The sequence below is a fragment of the Oncorhynchus masou genome, chromosome 11, assembly GCF_036934945.1.
Source record: "Oncorhynchus masou masou isolate Uvic2021 chromosome 11, UVic_Omas_1.1, whole genome shotgun sequence".
NCBI lineage: Eukaryota > Metazoa > Chordata > Actinopteri > Salmoniformes > Salmonidae > Oncorhynchus > Oncorhynchus masou.
This window is the reverse complement of record NC_088222.1, coordinates 8,969,898-8,988,405: the sequence shown is the minus strand read 5'-3', so window position 1 is coordinate 8,988,405 and position 18,508 is coordinate 8,969,898. Positions and strand designations below refer to the sequence as shown.

The 18,508-nt window shown below is 46.4% G+C and overlaps 1 protein-coding gene across 4 annotated transcripts in view; it reads left to right on the top strand.

Moving 5' to 3' along the window:
- Positions 1-18,508, top strand: part of ptpn13 (protein tyrosine phosphatase non-receptor type 13) — a 159,323-nt gene that overhangs the window by 136,227 nt on the left and 4,588 nt on the right. For all 4 annotated transcript variants that reach the window (XM_064977320.1, XM_064977319.1, XM_064977318.1 and 1 more), the window contains 14 exons: positions 379-514; positions 754-986; positions 1,159-1,257; positions 1,442-1,654; positions 1,865-2,052; positions 3,831-3,990; positions 5,594-5,749; positions 6,013-6,184; positions 8,041-8,251; positions 8,592-8,677; positions 10,451-10,512; positions 13,534-13,689; positions 13,936-14,176; positions 14,322-14,434. In XM_064977320.1, coding sequence (XP_064833392.1) covers positions 379-514; positions 754-986; positions 1,159-1,257; positions 1,442-1,654; positions 1,865-2,052; positions 3,831-3,990; positions 5,594-5,749; positions 6,013-6,184; positions 8,041-8,251; positions 8,592-8,677; positions 10,451-10,512; positions 13,534-13,689; positions 13,936-14,176; positions 14,322-14,434 — 2,226 coding nt within the window. The remainder of the gene's footprint in view (positions 1-378; positions 515-753; positions 987-1,158; positions 1,258-1,441; positions 1,655-1,864; positions 2,053-3,830; positions 3,991-5,593; positions 5,750-6,012; positions 6,185-8,040; positions 8,252-8,591; positions 8,678-10,450; positions 10,513-13,533; positions 13,690-13,935; positions 14,177-14,321; positions 14,435-18,508) is intronic.

The window sequence follows — 18,508 nt, the reverse complement described above, 5'->3', positions numbered from 1 at the left end:
CCTCCGCTCCTCCCCTTCTCCTCCGCTCCTCCCCTTCTCCTCCGCTTCTCCTCCGCTCCTCCCCTTCTCCTCCGCTCCTCCCCTTCTCCTCCGCTCCACCCCTTCTCCTCCGCTCCTCCGCTCCTCCCCTTCTCCTCCGCTCCTCCCCTTCTCCTCCGCTCCTCCCCTTCTCCTCCGCTCCTCCCCTTCTCCTCCGCTCCTCCCCTTCTCCTCCGCTCCTCCCCTTCTCCTCCGCTCCACCCCTTCTCCTCCGCTCCTCCCCTTCTCCTCCGCTCCTCCCCTTCTCCTCCGCTCCACCCCTTCTCCTCCGCTCCTCCCCTTCTCTTCCACTCCTTCTCTTCCGCCCCTCCCCTTCTCCTCCGCTCCTCCCCTCTTCAGATGGTCCACTTGCTGTTAGAGAAGGGTCAGCTCCCTGCGGACCGTATCCATGCCCCACTGACGCCTCAGTGCACCCCTCCCAACGACCAGCAACAACCGGCGAGAGCCCAGCCAGAGTACATCTTCATCACTGATAGTGAGTGTACAGTACACACATTAATTCATTCATTACTTTCTTATACGTCACCAGCAGTTGCTAGTCTTTGATGTTTGATTATGACACTGTGCCCTACTGCCGTTGTGCCCTTGAGCAAGGCACTTAAACCGTAATTTGCTCCAGGGGCGTTACTCTGCAGCTGACCCTGTGCTCCTACCAGTATCTCAGGTGTGTGGTGCCTGAGAGAGTTAAAGTTTTCTTGTCTTCCTGTCCCCAAGACAATGTATTTGAGGTGCCCTTGCTGAAGAATTCGTCAGGCCTAGGGTTCAGCTTCAGTAGAGAGGAGACCCTCCCTGACCAGAACACTGGTAACGGCCCTGGTAACAGCTACAGCATGGTCCGGGTGAAGAAGCTTTTCCCTGGGCAACCTGCTGCTGAGAGTGGACGAATCAACGTGGGGGACGTCATTGTCCGTGTCAACCAGACGCCCCTCAAAGGACTCTCGCAGCACGTATGGCACCTTGTCAATATCGATCAATCAGGTCGAACAATGGGTTATATTAAGGGGTGGGGTTTCAAATGTCTTTTTCAGTTGAAGAACTGACTCCCTTGTATTCCAATATTACATGACTTAACCATTTTCATATTAAATATTCTGTTGCGTTTCTCTGCCCTGCCACTAGGAGGTGATCTCAGCGCTGCGAGGGACCGGCCAAGAGGTCACTCTGCTGCTCTGTAGACCTGATCAGGGTGTCTTACCTGAGATGGACGCCTCTGCTCTGGTGAGGAACTCTACCAGTCAGCAGCACCTCTCACGTGGGCCACAAACTGGGCAAAATGTCTGCTTTTCTCTTATAGTGATGGCATAGGACCGCATTCACTATAAGAGGAGTGCAGTGTATTTTTGATGTTTAGTGAGCTATACACTAATATACATACTGAGTGTATCTCATTCTCCCTCCCCAGACTCCCATGGCCTCTCCTCGTAAGGAACCAGTAGTCCAGACCCAGCAGCCTGAATCCAGCCTGGCCAGGCCCAGAACAGCCTCTCCTGTGGGGTCTGAAGGGAAGACGAGCCTGGGTCTGGGACCTGGGCAAATGGAGGAAGCTCTGGACAGGCTGCTCATGAAGTCCCCCAGCCGTCGGGACAGCTACAGCGACAGCACAGATGATGAGGAGGTAACGATTTCATTGATAATTAGTAACAATTGATATCAAGAACCACAATAGGAATGGGTCTGTAAACTATTGAGTTTTTAATGATTTTTAATGTGTGTATTGTTTCACTCGGCTGGGGCAACTGGACATTTTGTCAAATTCATGAATGACTAAACAAAGGATTTATTTATTTATCCATTCATTCATTCATTCATTACTTAATTCATTCAGGTGGAGGAGGCCTTCAGCCCATCTCTGGAGCAGGGCCGACAAGCCTGGGATCGTAGTATCTACCAGACCCCCAGCAGTAACCTCACTCTGGAGAGACTCCGCCAGTATGAGACCCCCTGTGAGCTGGATGACACCATCCGCTCTGCCTACTACTCTTCCAACCTGTCACTGTCCAACCTCAGCAAAAGGTAAAGATTATATCCTACTGCTGATATTAGCCTGATATCCCGCAGAGGGGGGCGGCCTGATATCCCGCAGAGGGGGCGGGCCTGATATCCCGCAGAGGGGGCGGGCCTGATATCCCGCAGAGGGGGCGGGCCTGATATCCCGCAGAGGGGCGGGCCTGATATCCCGCAGAGGGGCGGGCCTGATATCCCGCAGAGGGGGCGGGCCTGATATCCCGCAGAGGGGCGGGTCCTGATATCCCGCAGAGGGGGCGGGCCTGATATCCCGCAGAGGGGGCGGGCCTGATATCCCGCAGAGGGGGCGGGCCTGATATCCCGCAGAGGGGGCGGGCCTGATATCCCGCAGAGGGGGCGGGCCTGATATCCCGCAGAGGGGGCGGGCCTGATATCCCGCAGAGGGGGCGGGCCTGATATCCCGCAGAGGGGGCGGGCCTGATATCCCGCAGAGGGGGCGGGCCTGATATCCCGCAGAGGGGGCGGGCCTGATATCCCGCAGAGGGGGCGGGCCTGATATCCCGCAGAGGGGGCGGGCCTGATATTCGGCATCTAAACAGTCGAAAAAATACTTGATACTTTTTTGAAAGATGAGCTTAAAATGAGGATAATAATAATAAATCATCATTATTTCCTACCACGGCAGCAGCTGCTCTTCCTGGGGTCCAGCAAAATTAAGGCAGTTTATACCATTTTAAAACATTAAAATACATTCACAGATTTCACAACACATTGTACGCCCTCAGGCCCCTAATCCATCACTACCACATATCTACAATACTAAATCCATGTGTACGTGTGTGTGTGAGTGTGCGTGTATGCATTCAACATGTCAATACCTCTCATAAATACAAGTAGTGATGAAGTCGATCTCTCCTCCACTTTGAGCCAGGAGAGGTTGATATACATATTATTAATGTTAGCTGTCTGTGTACATCCAAGGGCCAGTCGTGCTGCCCTGTTCTGAGCCAAATGCAATTTTCCTATGTCCCTTTGTGGCACCTGACTGAACAGCAGTCCAGATGAGACAAAACACCTGAAAGGACCTTGTCTCCCGAGTGGCACAGCATCTCCGTGCAAGAGGTCGTCACTACAGTCCCTGGTTCGAATCCAGGCTGTGCCCACATCCGGCTGTGATTGGGAGTCCCATAGGGCGGCGCACAATTGGCCCAGTGTCGTCCGGGTTTGGCCGGGGTAGGCTGTCATTTGTAAATAAGAATTTGTTCTTAACTGACTTGCCTCGTTAAATAAAAGAACTAGGGCCTGTAGGACCTGCCTTGTTGATAGTGTTTTTAAGAAGGTTGAAACTAGGGCCTGTAGAACCTGCCTTGTTGATAGTGTTGTTAAGAAGGTAGAAACTAGGGCCTGTAGGACCTGCCTTATTGATAGTGCTGATAAGGTAGAGCAGTGCTTTATTATGGACCGACTAGAACAACCAATGAGGGGTGATATAGTTTCCAGGTCATTAGTACCATAACCAATGAGAGGTGATATAGTTTCCAGGTCATTAGTACCGTAACCAATGAGAGGTGACTCATTGCAGTCAGGTGAAATGTAATGAAAAGTTGTTTTATTCTACCCGACAGACAATAATATTGTATGATCTGTTCTACACAATATATTCATATGATAACCTTATAGACTAAGAATGCCACCTCAGTTGTACACTGTGCTTCAGCTTCTACTTGCTCCGTGGGGTCTAAACCAGGTTACAGTAAACAACCTTGCGACAACTGTTGGTTTAAAAATCACTTATTTGATGGATTCCTTGTGTTCTATTTCCACAGGTGTCCCTCCTCCCCTCGGGTCCCTGACCTGACCACGACCCCTCAACCTATGGTATTATCTCCAGAAGCCCCCAGTCCCGACCCCCTGCCTCTCCCTCGACCACCACACTTCAACCACACCTTGACAGACAACAGACAGGACATGGACGAGTTTGTGCCGGTAAGAGCAGGGGAACACTAGGACCTGTCTGAAAGCATAAGTACTTTGACCGTCCTGGTTTCCTCCATTCCTTTCTCTCAAAGCACATTGGAGGAGGTCCAAGGGAATTTCTCATGGGCAGAGGAGGCAAGGATGCAATGTGCATTATTCATGTAATTATGGAACTAAACTCAGCAACAAAAAGAAACGTCCCTTTTTCAGGACCCTGCCTTTCAAATATAATTCGTAAAAATCCAAATAACTTCACTGATCTTCATTGTAAAGGGTGTAAACACTGTTTCCCCATGCTTGTTCAATGAACCATAAACAATTAATGAACATGCACCTGTGGAACGGTCGTTAAGACACTAACAGCTTACAGACGCTAGACAATTAAGGTCACAGTTATGAAAACTTAGGACACTAAAGAGTGTACACCTTTCTATTGACTCTGAAAAACACCAAAAGAAAGACACCCAGGGTCCCTGCTCATCTGCGTGAACGTGCCTTAGGCATGCTGCAAGGAGGCATGAGGACTACAGATGTGGCCAGGGCAATAAATTGCGATGTCCGTACTGAGACGCCGACGGACAGCTGATTGTCCTCATAGTGGCAGACCACATGTAACACCTGCACAGGATCGGTACATCTGAACAGCACACCTGCAGGGACAGGTACAGGATGGCAACAACAACAACTGAGTTACACCAGGAACGCACAATCCCTCCAGTGCTCAGACTGTCCGCAATAGGCTGAGAGAGGCTGGACTGTTGTAAGGCAGGTCCTCACCAGACATCACCGGCAACAACGTCGCCTATGGGCACAAACCCACCGTCGCTGGACCAGACAGGACTTGCAAAAAGTGCTCTTCACTGATGAGTCACGGTTTTGTCTCACCAGGGGTGATGGTCGGATTTGCGTTTATTGTCGAAGGAATGAGCGTTACACCGAGGCCTGTACTCTAGAGCGGGATCGATTTGGAGGTGGAGTGTCCGTCATGGTCTGGGGCGGTGTGTCACAGCATCATCGGACTGAGTTTGTTGTCATTGCAGGCAATCTCAATGCTGTGCGTTACAGGGAAGACATCCTCCTCCCTCATGTGGTACCCTTCCTGCAGGTTCATCCTGACATGACCCTCCAGCATGACAATGCCATCAGACATACTGCTCGTTCTGTGCGTGATTTCCTGCAAGACAAGAATGTCAGTGTTTTGCCATGGCCAGCGAAGAGCCCGGATCTCAATCCCATTGAGCACTTCTGGGACCTGTTGGATCGGAGGGTGAGGGCTAGGGCCATTCCACACCCCCAGAAATGTCCGGGAACTTACAGGTGCCTTGGTGGAAGAGTTGGGTAACATCTCACAGCAAGAACTGGCAGATCTGTTGCAGTACATGAGGAGGAGATGCACTGCAGTACTTAATGCAGCTGCTGGCCACTTGTTCAGTTTATCTGTTGTTGAATCTTATGTTCATACAAATATTTACACATGTTAAGTTTGCTGAAAATAAACGCATTTAACAGGACGTTTCTTTTTATGCTGAGTTTGTGTAGTATTCAGTATTAATTTCCTTTTTTAGCGCAGTTTGATTCCAACAGCGTTTGTTTACCACTGTCTGTTCGTCAGGACGTGGAGCTGAAAGTGTCCCTTGTGAAGTCTGAGAAAGGAAGCCTGGGGTTTACTCTGACCAAAGGGAATGACTTGGGCTGCTACATCCATGACATCATCCAGGACCCTGCCAAGGGAGACGGCAGGCTGCGTCCCGGGGATCGCATGATCATGGTACACATCTGCTGAATGTAGCTACTGAACACTCTCAATCTGGTTTTCCTTGATTCCTCACCTCCTCCCCCAATGCGTTTTAAGGAGGTGAGGAGAGACTTTGGGTGTCCTTCTCCAATGCAGTTTCAGGACTCATGGAGAGAGGATACGAGAAATTGAAGACGGACAAATTGATAGTCATGTTTTAACACTCCCTGTCATGCTGTATCACAAGCATTTCACCTGTAGCTCTTCACTAATGACCCTGCCCCCTCCCCCTTCAGGTGAACAACAAAGATGTGTCCAACATGGGTCACACTGAGGTGGTGAACCTGGTGAGAGCAGCCCCCAGGGTGGTCGATCTAGTGGTAGGAAGGGTTCTCGAGGCTCCTAAACCCCCTATAGAAGCACACCTACTGTCGGACATCTCCTTCCAGTGCCCTGACCAAACATTAGGTAAGAGAGCTATAGAGATCTATTTACACCGCCTACAATTATCTATTTAATTCACGTGTATCATCTCAACTGTTGAACTGTTGAAAATATCTGTGTTTGTCAGGTCAGGGTTGTGTTCATTCGGCACCAAACAGAAGAGAATGGAACAGGTATAACCAAGCTTTTTGGTTCAGAAGGTCAGGGTTGTGTTCATTCGGCACCAAACAGAAGAGAATGGAACAGGTATAACCAAGCTTTTGGTTCAGAAGGTCAGGGTTGTGTTCATTCGGCACCAAACAGAAGAGAATGGAACAGGTATAACCAAGCTTTTGGTTCAGAAGGTCAGGGTTGTGTTAATTCGGCACCAAACAGAAGAGAATGGAACAGGTATAACCAAGCTTTTTTGGTTCAGAAGGTCAGGGTTGTGTTCATTCGGCACCAAACAGAAGAGAATGGAACAGGTATAACCAAGCTTTTGGTTCAGAAGGTCAGGGTTGTGTTAATTCGGCACCAAACAGAAGAGAATGGAACAGGTATAACCAAGCTTTTTGGTTCAGAAGGTCAGGGTTGTGTTCATTCGGCACCAAACAGAAGAGAATGGAACAGGTATAACCAAGCTTTTGGTTCAGAAGGTCAGGGTTGTGTTAATTCGGCACCAAACAGAAGAGAATGGAACAGGTATAACCGAGCTGGACTTCAGTTTTCCATAGCAACACATTTTAAAACATATTATTTTCGCTGCAGGGACGTTGTTGGACGTGGGAAGTGACTGTGTGTATGTGGTGTTGTTCATAAAGCTTAACTGTGTTGTATCTCTCCCTACAGGTCTAGTATTAGACAGTGACAGTGTGTACAGGGTGTTGTATCTCTCCCTACAGGTTTAGTATTGGACAGTGACCGTATGTACGGGGTGTTGTCTCTCCCTGCAGGTTTATTATTAGACAGTGACAGTGTGTATAGGGTGTTGTATCTCTCCCTACAGGTCTAGTATTAGACAGTGACAGTGTGTACAGGGTGTTGTATCTCTCCCTACAGGTCTAGTATTGGACAGTGACAGGGTGTTGTATCTCTCCCTACAGGTCTAGTATTAGACAGTGACAGTGTGTACAGGGTGTTGTATCTCTCCCTACAGGTCTAGTATTGGACAGTGACAGGGTGTTGTATCTCTCCCTACAGGTCTAGTATTGGACAGTGACAGGGTGTTGTATCTCTCCCTACAGGTTTAGTATTGGACAGTGACAGGGTGTTGTATCTCTCCCTACAGGTCTAGTATTAGACAGTGACAGTGTGTACAGGGTGTTGTATCTCTCCCTACAGGTCTAGTATTGGACAGTGACAGTGTGTTGTATCTCTCCCTACAGGTCTAGTATTAGACAGTGACAGTGTGTACAGGGTGTTGTCTCTCCCTACAGGTTTAGTATTAGACAGTGACAGTGTGTACAGGGTGTTGTCTCTCCCTACAGGTCTAGTATTAGACAGTGACAGTGTGTACGGGGTGTTGTCTCTCCCTACAGGTCTAGTATTAGACAGTGACAGTGTGTACAGGGTGTTGTATCTCTCCCTACAGGTCTAGTATTAGACAGTGACAGTGTGTACAGGGTGTTGTATCTCTCCCTACAGGTCTAGTATTGGACAGTGACAGTGTGTTGTATCTCTCCCTACAGGTCTAGTATTGGATGGGGGCAGTGACAGTGTGTACGGGGTGTTTTATCTCTCCCTACAGGTCTAGTATTAGACAGTGACAGTGTGTACAGGGTGTTGTATCTCTCCCTACAGGTCTAGTATTGGACAGTGACAGTGTGTTGTATCTCTCCCTACAGGTCTAGTATTGGATGGGGGCAGTGACAGTGTGTACGGGGTGTTGTCTCTCCCTACAGGTCTAGTATTGGATGGGGGCAGTGACAGTGTGTACGGGGTGTTATTCATAAAGGAGGTACTGCCTGGCTCGGTGGCGCTGCTGGAGGGGAGTCTGAGGCCCTTGGACCTGGTCCACTATATCAACGGAGCTCCAACTCTGGACCTGACCCTCAATGAGAGCTGCAGGCTGCTGGAGATCTCCCTCAGGGAGCTCACTATCAAAGCTACAAGGTAAACTTAACCCTCACCCTGAATTCGAAATAGACCCCTCGCCCCTACACACTAGTCACTTTGGGTTAGGTGTAGACCTGCGAGGGTCCCTCAGGGACCTCACCAGGTAAACGCTAGCCTTATGTACCATAAACACGTTTTTTTGTCCAAGAAATGTCCTTTACTAGTTAACATCGTCAGTCCATCTCTGTGCAAGGCAGTGCTTGCCAGCTCGTGTCAAAGAGGTTTGGAACTGAGACTCAATAAATGATTACTTCCTATAATGCCCTCTTCAGATACCCGTCCAAGAGGTACACGTGTTCATTATCCTTGACCTAATTGATCTCTCTTCTCCCTCCAGGGATGGGAAACCAGTGTCTCCAGGACAGAAGAGTATTTCTTTTCTCAACAACAACGTCAGTCCTGAAGTCTCCACCGGCCTCAATGGTAAGTACTTGTAAAAACCTATCCATACAAATCGTAGACTGTTATCCTTTGAAAGATTTGCTGAATGTGTATAGCATTATGGTACATGTACAGTAAGTACATCCAGTCAAGTTCTCTTACCTTCACAATCAGGAAGTATACAATACCCCTTGACTTTTTCCACATTTTGTTGTTACAGCCTGAATTTTAAATGTAATTTTTATGTTACTGATCTACACACAATAACCCACATTTTTATTTTTTATGACTAGCCAATCTCTGTACCCCAGACATACAATTATATGTAAGGTCCCTCAACTGTGTAGTGAATTTCAAGCAAAGACCACAGTTTTTTTTAAAGTTCTCAAGGGATGCCACCGATTGGTAGATGTAAAAAATTAATTAAAAAATAGCAGTTGCTGAATGTCTCTTTGAGTGTGGCGTGGTGAAGTTATCAATTAGGCTTTTGATTGTCACTACAAAGATACGGGCGTCCTTCCTAACTTAGTTGCAGGACAGGAAGGAAACTGCTCAGGGATTTCACCATGAGGCCACTGCTGACTTTTTAAAACAGTTACATACTTTAATGACTGTAATAGGAGAAAACTGAGGATGGATCAACAACATTGTAGTTATTCTACAATACTAACCTAAATGACAGAGTGAAAAGAAGGAAGTCTGTACAGAATAAAAATATTCCAAAACATGAATCCTGTTTGCAACAAGACACTAAAGTAATGCTGCAAAAATATGGCAAAGCAATTCACTTTTTGTCCTGAATACAAAAGTGTTATGTTTGGGGCAAATCCAATACAACACATCAATGAGTACCTCTCTCCATATTGTCAAGCATAGTGGTGGCTGCATCATGTTATGGCTATGCTTGTAATCGTTAAGGACTTTTCAGGATAAAGAAACATAATGGAGCTGAGCACAGGCAAAACCTGGTTCAGTCTGCTTTCCACCAGACACTAGGAGATGAATTCACCTTTCAGCAGGATAATAACATAAACACAAGGCCAAATACACACTGGAGTCGCTGACCAAGAAGACGTTTGATGTTCCTGAGTGGCCTAGTTACAGTTTTGACATAAACCAGCTTGAAAATGTAGGTCAAAACATGAAAATGGCTGTCTAGCAATGATCAACAACCAACTTGACAGAGCTTGAAGATTTTTTAAAAATAATAATGTGCAAATATTGTACAATCCAGGTGTGTAAAGCTCTTAGACACACAGCTGAAATTGCTGCCAAAGGTGATTCGAACAAGTATTGACTCGTGAATACCTATGTAAATTAGATTTCTGTATTTCATTTTCAATACATTTGCAAACACTTCTAAAAACCTGTTTTCACTTCATTATGGGGTATTGTATGTAGATGGGTGACAAAAAAATATATATATTTAATCAATTTTTAAATTCAGGCTGTAACAAGAAAATGTGGAGTAACTGAAGGGGTATGAAACACTTTCTGAAGGCTCTGCATGTTATGAACAATACATGCCGTCTTCAACGTAACGCTGGTATGTAGCCTAGTGCGGCAGGGTAGCCTAGTGGTTAGAGCGTTGGACTAGTAGCCGGAAGGTTGCAAGTTCAAACCCCCGAGCTGACAAGGTACAAATCTGTCGTTCTGCCACTGAACAGGCAGTTAACCCACTGTTCCTAGGCCGTCATTGAAAATAAGAATTTGTTCTTAACTGACTTGCCTGGTTAAATAAAGGTAAAATTAAAATAAAAAATAAAAAATGTTGTTGTGGAGTATGATGTGACTGTTCCTTCCCCCCTGTCACAGATTATGTCTTGGGGGCTGATCACAGAGAAACAGAGGCCTTCTCTACACTATGTCCTCCAGAGGTAACTACACCTGCTTTATTCAGTCTACTACTTTCCTATTGGTGGATAGGTTGACAACACTTGCTTTACATGTGACTATAGCAACTCAACTTTAGTCACTTACACACATTTAAATTGCATTAGCTCTGCTATAAGGATAAGCAATTGGGTTAACTCAGCTATAAGGATAAGCAATTGGGTTAACTCTGCTATAAGGATAAGCAATTGGGTTAACTCTGCTATAAGGATAAGCAATTGGGTTAACTCTGCTATAAGGATAAGCAATTGGGTTAACTCTGCTATAAGGATAAGCAATTGGGTTAACTCTGCTATAAGGATAAGCAATTGGGTTAACTCTGCTATAAGGATAAGCAATTGGGTTAACTCAGCTATAAGGATAAGCAATTGGGTTAACTCTGCTATAAGGATAAGCAATTGGGTTAACTCTGCTATAAGGATAAGCAATTGGGTTAACTCTGCTATAAGGATAAGCAATTGGGTTAACTCAGCTATAAGGATAAGCAATTGGGTTAACTCTGCTATAAGGATAAGCAATTGGGTTAACTCTGCTATAAGGATAAACAATTGGGTTAACTCAGCTATAAGGATAAGCAATTGGGTTAACTCTGCTATAAGGATAAGCAATTGGGTTAACTCTGCTATAAGGATAAGCAATTGGGTTAACTCTGCTATAAGGATAAGCAATTGGGTTAACTCTGCTATAAGGATAAGCAATTGGGTTAACTCTGCTATAAGGATAAGCAATTGGGTTAACTCAGCTATAAGGATAAGCAATTGGGTTAACTCTGCTATAAGGATAAGCAATTGGGTTAACTCTGCTATAAGGATAAGCAATTGGGTTAACTCTGCTATAAGGATAAGCAATTGGGTTAACTCAGCTATAAGGATAAGCAATTGGGTTAACTCTGCTATAAGGATAAGCAATTGGGTTAACTCTGCTATAAGGATAAGCAATTGGGTTAACTCTGCTATAAGGATAAGCAATTGGGTTAACTCTGCTATAAGGATAAGCAATTGGGTTAACTCAGCTATAAGGATAAGCAATTGGGTTAACTCTGCTATAAGGATAAGCAATTGGGTTAACTCTGCTATAAGGATAAGCAATTGGGTTAACTCTGCTATAAGGATAAGCAATTGGGTTAACTCGACTAGAGTTCATTAGTCACATTCACAGAGATGTAAATGTAGGGTACAGTGAGAAATGTTGAGCTCCAACAGTACCAATGGGGGGGAGTGGTTAGCTGTCTAGTGGTGACTATTCAGCATGATAAACGTCAATTCATTGGGGGGGGGGGGCAGTATAAATGTCCATTCGTGGGGGGGGGGGGCAGTGTAAATGTCCTAATGGTCTGGGGTTAGTGTTTTTGCCATGATGTTCCTATACTGCCCGCATCTGAATCAAATCAAATGTTGTTTATATGCGCCGAATACAACAGATGTAGACCTTACTGTGAAATGCTGGCTTACTTACAAGCCCTTAACCAACAATGCAGAGTAAAGTTTAATAAAAAACTGTAACACAATGAAATGATACAGGGAGTACTTGTACCAAATCAATGTGCGGGGCTACGGGTTAGTCGAGGTAATGGAGGTAATATGTACATGTAGGTAAAGAGTTAAAGTGACTATGCATAGATTATAAACAGAGAGTAGCAGCAGCGTAATAAAGGGAGTCGATGCAAATAGTCTGGGGAGCCATTTGATTAACTGTCCAGCAGACTTATGGTATAAAGGTCCTGGATGACAGGAAGCTTGGCCCCAGTGATGTACTTGGCCGTACGCTCTACCCTCTGTAGTGCCTTGCGGTCGGATGCCGAGCAGTTGCCATACCAGGCGGTGATGCAACCAGTCAGGATGCTCTTGATGGTACAGCTGTAGAATTTCTTTGAGGATCTGATGACCCGTGCCAAATATTTTCAGTCTCCTGAGGGGGAATAGATGGTGTTGTGCCCTCTACACAACTGTTTTCGTGTATTTGGACCATAATAGTTTGTTGGTGATGTGGACACCAAGGAACTTGAAGCTCTCGACCCGCTCCACTGCAGCCCTGTCGATGTGAATGGGGACGTATCAGTGAAGTCACTTGCCAGTTGGTCAGAGCATGGTCGGAGTACACGTCCTGGTAATCCGTCTGGCCCTGCGGCCTTGTGAATATTGACCTGTTTAAAGGTTTTACTGACCAGCTACGGAGAGCGTGATCACACAGTCGTTCAGAACAACTGATGCTCTCGTGCATGCTTCAGTGTTGCTTGACTCGAAGCGTGCATAGAAGTCATTCGGCTACCGTCACTGGGCAGCTCGTGGCTTTCAAGCACTGCCACATCCGACGAGCCGGTGTAGTAGGATTCAATCTTAGTCCAGTATTGACGCTTTGCTTGTTTGATGGTTCGTCTGAGGGCATAGCGGGATTTCTTATAAGCTTCCGGATTAGTGTCCCGCTCCTTGAAAGCGGCTGCTCTCGCCTTTCGCTCCGTGCGGAGTGACGGAAGCAGGGACAACAGTCTGTGGCTGAGGTCCTTAATGATCAGCTTGTCCTTCCTGAGCCACCTGGTGGGATAAGTGTCCTGGAGTGCAGGCAGTGTGCACCCAATGGCGCGTTTGGCTGAGCGTACCACCCTCTGAAGAGCCTTGCCGTCCGTGGTGGTGGAGTTGCCGTACCAGGCTGTGATGCAGCTCGACAATATGCTCTCTGGTGCTCCTGTAGAACACTGAGAACCCTCGGGGAACAGGCCAAGTTTCTTCAGCCTCCAGAGTTTGAAGAGTCACTGTCATGCCTTCACCGGGGTGTCTGTGGTTTGACCATTTCAGCTCCTTGTAGATGTTTATGGTGAGAAACTTGATGTTTTTGACCATTTCCCTGTTGATGGCTATAAGGATATGTCCTTTAGTAGTCAATAAAATGTGTAGACTAAAGTGTTCTGATCTGTTGACTCCGACCTGTGGGTGTCTTGAGATTTTCGATTACCCCTGAACATTGGAAAGTGAAAGTAATATTCTAATTCTGTTTTGTTGTGCTTCCAGGAGGAGATCATTCAGTTGGACCTTGACAAGCCTGCGGCAGGAGGCCTAGGCTTCTCTGTTATCGGAGGAGAGAGGGGCATCTTTGTCAAGTCCATCACCCCTGGTGGCATAGCAGATCGTACAGGACGGCTGCAAGTGGGGGATAGACTGCTCAAAGTAAGTCGGATCTACTCTTGAGGTGTTTTCAATGTAATAACAGCTCTTGTCCACTAGGTGGTGATCTTTGACCATAACTCATCTGAATGCAGGGTTGTGCACTAGGGCACGTCGTAATAAAGGTTTTACAACAGCAAAACAAATTCAGGCATTTACCTCCCTGTTTCAGTCCATTTCAAAATGTTTCACCCTACCATACATGACGCAGTTTTGATGTTTCTAGCTGACGGTGTTTCTATCCATCAGGTGAACGAGGAGCTGATGACTGGTGTGTCTCACACTAAAGCTGTCACCACTATCCGAAAGGTCAAAGGACTGGTCCACCTCATAGTGTCCAGACCGCCTGACCAAAACCCCAACACCTACCTGGCCTACCTCCCCATCATCTCTGACAAGTGCAACGGCAACAGTGACGACATTGGGGTGAAGACTAAACCGTCTAGTCCACCTGATGAGAACAGTAGCCCTCCTGACATACCGCCAATAGGTAAGTTACTACTCTTTATCCCTACAGATTTGCGTGTTGAAGGGTATGTTGAAAAGTTCTGAAGTTTTCTGATGCCTGCTCCTCACTGTTGTCAACACCATGTGCCAGTTTGACAGTCTTCTTCTCTCCTGTGTTCGTCACCCAGACTATGATGTAGGTTCAATGGAACGGAGGACGAGAGAGGGTGAGGTGGAGAACACTGAGCTGTCTGAAGACACAGACCGTGATGGTTCCTCTCTACCCGAGGACTCTCCTGAGGTGGGTACATACTGTGACGGTTCCTCTCTACCAGGGGACTCTCCTGAGGTGGGTACATACTGTGACTGTTCCTCTCTACCCGAGGACTCTCCTGAGGTGGGTACATACTGTGACGGTTCCTCTCTACCAGGGGACTCTCCTGAGGTGGGTACATACTGTGACTGTTCCTCTCTACCCGAGGACTCTCCTGAGGTGGGTACATACTGTGACGGTTCCTCTCTGGGGACTCTCCTGAGGTGGGTACATACTGTGACGGTTCCTCTCTACCAGGGGACTCTCCTGAGGTGGGTACATACTGTGACTGTTCCTCTCTACCAGGGGACTCTCCTGAGGTGGGTACATACTGTGACTGTTCCTCTCTACCAGGGGACTCTCCTGAGGTGGGTACATACTGTGGGGAGGACCTGCCTCTAAGGTGAGGCTATTCAACTACAAATCAAATTTATTTATATAGCCCTTCTTACATCAGCTGATATCTCAAAGTGCTGTACAGAAACCCAGCCTAAAACCCCAAACAGCAAGCAATGCAGGTGTAGAAGCACGGTGGCTAGGAAAAACTCCATAGAAAGGCCAAAACCTAAGAAGAAACCTAGCATTGAGGAACCAGGCTTTGAGGAATGGCCAGTCCTCTTCTGGCTGTGCCGGGTGGAGATTATAACAGAACATGGCCAAGATGTTCAAAGGTTCATAAATGACCAGCATGGTCAAATAATAATAATCACAGTAGTTGTCGAGGTTGCAGCAAGTCAGCACCTCAGGAGTAAATGTCAGTTGGCTTTTCATAGCCGATCATTAAGAGTATCTCTACCACTCCTGCTGTCTCTAGAGAGTTGAAAACAGCAGGTCTGAGACAGGTAGCACATCCGGTGAACAGGTCAGGGTTCCATAGACGCAGGCAGAACAGTTGAAACTGGAGCAGCAGCACGGCCAGGTGGACTGGGGACAGCAAGGAGTCATCATGCCAGGTAGTCCTGAGGCATGTCCTAGGGCTCAGGTCCTCTGAGAGAGAAAGAGAGAATTAGAGAGAGCACACAGGACACCGGATAAGACAGGAGAAGTACTTCATATAACAGACTGACCCTAGCCCCCCGACACAAACTATTGCAGCATAAATACTGGAGGCTGAGACAGGAGGGGTCAGGAGACACTGTGGTCCCATACGATGATACCCCCAGACGGGGCCAAACAGACAGGATATAACCCCACCCATTTTGCCAAAGCACAGCCCCCACACCACTAAAGGGATATCTTCAACCACCAACTTACCATCCTGAGACGAGGCCGAGTATAGCCCACAAAGTTCTCCTTCACGGCACAACCGAAGGGGGGGGCGCCAACCCAGACAGGAAGGTCACGTCAGTGACTCAACCCACTCAAGTGACGCACCCCTCCTAGGGACGGCATGGAAGAGCACCAGTAAGCTAGTGACTCAGCCCCTGTAATAGAGTTAGAGGCAGAGAATCCCAGTTGAGAGAGGGGAACCGGCCAGGCAGAGGCAGCAAGGCCGGTTCGTTGCTCCAGAGCCTTTCCGTTCACCTTCACACTCCTGGGCCAGACTACACTCAATCATATGACCTACTGAAGAGATGAGTCTTCAGTAAAGACTTAAAGGTTGAGACCGAGTCTGCGTCTCTCACATGGGTAGGCAGACCATTCCATAAAAATTGAGCTCTATAGGAGAAAGCCCTGCCTCCAGCTGTTTGCTTAGAAATTCTAGGGACAATTAGGAGGCCTGCGTCTTGTGACCGTAGCGTACGTGTAGGTATCTACGGAAGGACCAAATCGGAAAGATGGGTAGGAGCAAGCCCATGTAATGCTTTGTAGGTTAACAGTAAAACCTTGAAATCAGCCGTTGCCTAACAGGAAGCCAGTGTAGGGAGGCTAGCACTGGAGTAATATGATCAAATGTTATGGTTCTAGTCAGGATTCTAGCAGCCGTATTTAGCACTAACTGAAGTTTATTCAGTGCTTTATCTGGGTAGCCGGAAAGTAGAGCATTGCAGTAGTGTAACCTTGAAGTAACAAAAGCATGGATACATTTTTCTGCATTTTTGGACAGAAAGCTTCTGATTTTTGCAATGCTATGTAGATCGAAAAAAAACTGTCCTTGAAACAGTCTTGATATGTTCGTCAAAAGAGAGATCGGGGTCCAGAGGAACGCCGAGGTCCTTCACAGTTTTATTTGAGACGACTGTACAACCATCAAGATTAATTGTTAGATTCAACAGAAGATCTCTTTGTTTCTTGGGACCTAGAACAAGCATCTCTGTTTTGTCCGAGTTTAAAAGTAGAACGTTTGCAGCCATCCACTTCCTTATGTCTGAAACACAGGCTTCTAGCGAGGGCAATTTTGGGGCTTCACCATGTTTCATTGAAATGTACAGCTGCGTGTCATCCGCATAGCAGTGAAAGTTAACATTATGTTTTCGAATGACATCCCCAAGAGGTAAAATATAGAGTGAAAACAATAATGGTCCTAAAACAGAACCTTGAGGAACACTGAAAGTTGATTTGTCAGAGGACAAACCATTCACAGAGACAAACTGATATCTTTCCGACAGATAAGATCTAAACCAGGCCAGAACTTGTCCGTGTAAACCAATTTTGGTTTCCAATCTCTCCAAAAGAATGTGGTGATCGATGGTATCAAAAGCAGCACTAAGGTCTAGGAGCACGAGGACAGATGCAGAGCCTCGGTCTGACATCATTAAAAGGTCATTTACCACCTTCACAAGTGCAGTCTCAGTGCTGTGATGGGGTCTAAAACCAGACTGAAGCATTTCGTATACAATGTTTGTCTTCAGGAAGGCAGCGAGTTGCTGCGCAACAGCTTTTTCAAACATTTTTGAGAGGAATAGATGATTTGATATAGGCCAACAGTCTTTTATATTTTCTGGTTCAAGATTTGGCATTTTCAAGAGGCTTTATTACTGTCACTTTTAGTGAGTTTGGTACACATCCGGTGGGTAGAGAGCTGTTTATTATGTTCAACATAGGAGGGCCAAGCACAGGAAGCAGCTCTTTCAGTAGTTTAGTTGGAATAGGTTCCAGTAGGCAGCTTGAAGGTTTAGAGACAATTATTATTTTCATTATTTTGTCAAGAGTTATAGTACTAAAACACTTGAGTGGCTCTCTTGATCCAAGGTCCTGGCAGTGTTGTGCAGACTCTGGAAGTTTGCTTCAGAGCTTGGGTATTTTCTGTGTACCAGGGAGCTAGTTTCTTATGACAAATGTTTTTAGGGGTGTATCTGCATCTAGGGTATTGCGCAGGGTTAAATTGAGTTCCTCAGTTAGGTGGTTAACTGATTTTTTGTCCTCTGACATCCTTGGGTAGGCAGAGGGAGTCTGGAAGGGCATCAAGGAATCTTTGTGTTGTCTGAGAATTTATAGCACGACTTTTGATGCTCCTTGGTTGGGGTCTGAGCAGATTATTTGTTGCGATTGCAAACGTAATAAATTGGTGGTCCGATAGTCCAGGGTTATGAGTAAAAACATTATGATCCACAACATTTATTCCATGGGACAAAACTAGGTCCAGAGTATGACAGTGAGTAGGTCCAGAGACATGTTGGACAAAACCCACTGAGTCGATGATGGCTCTGAAAGCCTTTTGGAGTGGGTCTGTGGACTTTTCCATGTGAATATTGAAATCACCAAAAATTAGAATATTATCCGCTATGACCACAAGGTCCGATAGGAACTCAGTGAGGAACGCTGTACATGGCCCAGGAGGCCTGTAAACAGTAGCTATAAAAAGTGATTGAGTAGGCTGCATATATTTCATGATTAGAAGCTCAAAAGACAAACATTCTTTTTTTTTTTGTAAATTGAAATTTGCTATCTTAAATGTTAGCAACACCTCTGCCTTTGCGGGATGCACGGGGGATATGGTCACTAGTGTAACCAGGAGGTGAGGCCTCATTTAACACAGTAAATTCATCAGGCTTAAGCCATGTTTCAGTCAGGCCAATCACATCAAGATTATGATCAGTGATTATTTAATTGACTATTACTGCCTTTGAAGTAAGGGATCTAACATTAAGTAGCCCTATTTTGAGATGTGAGGTATCATGA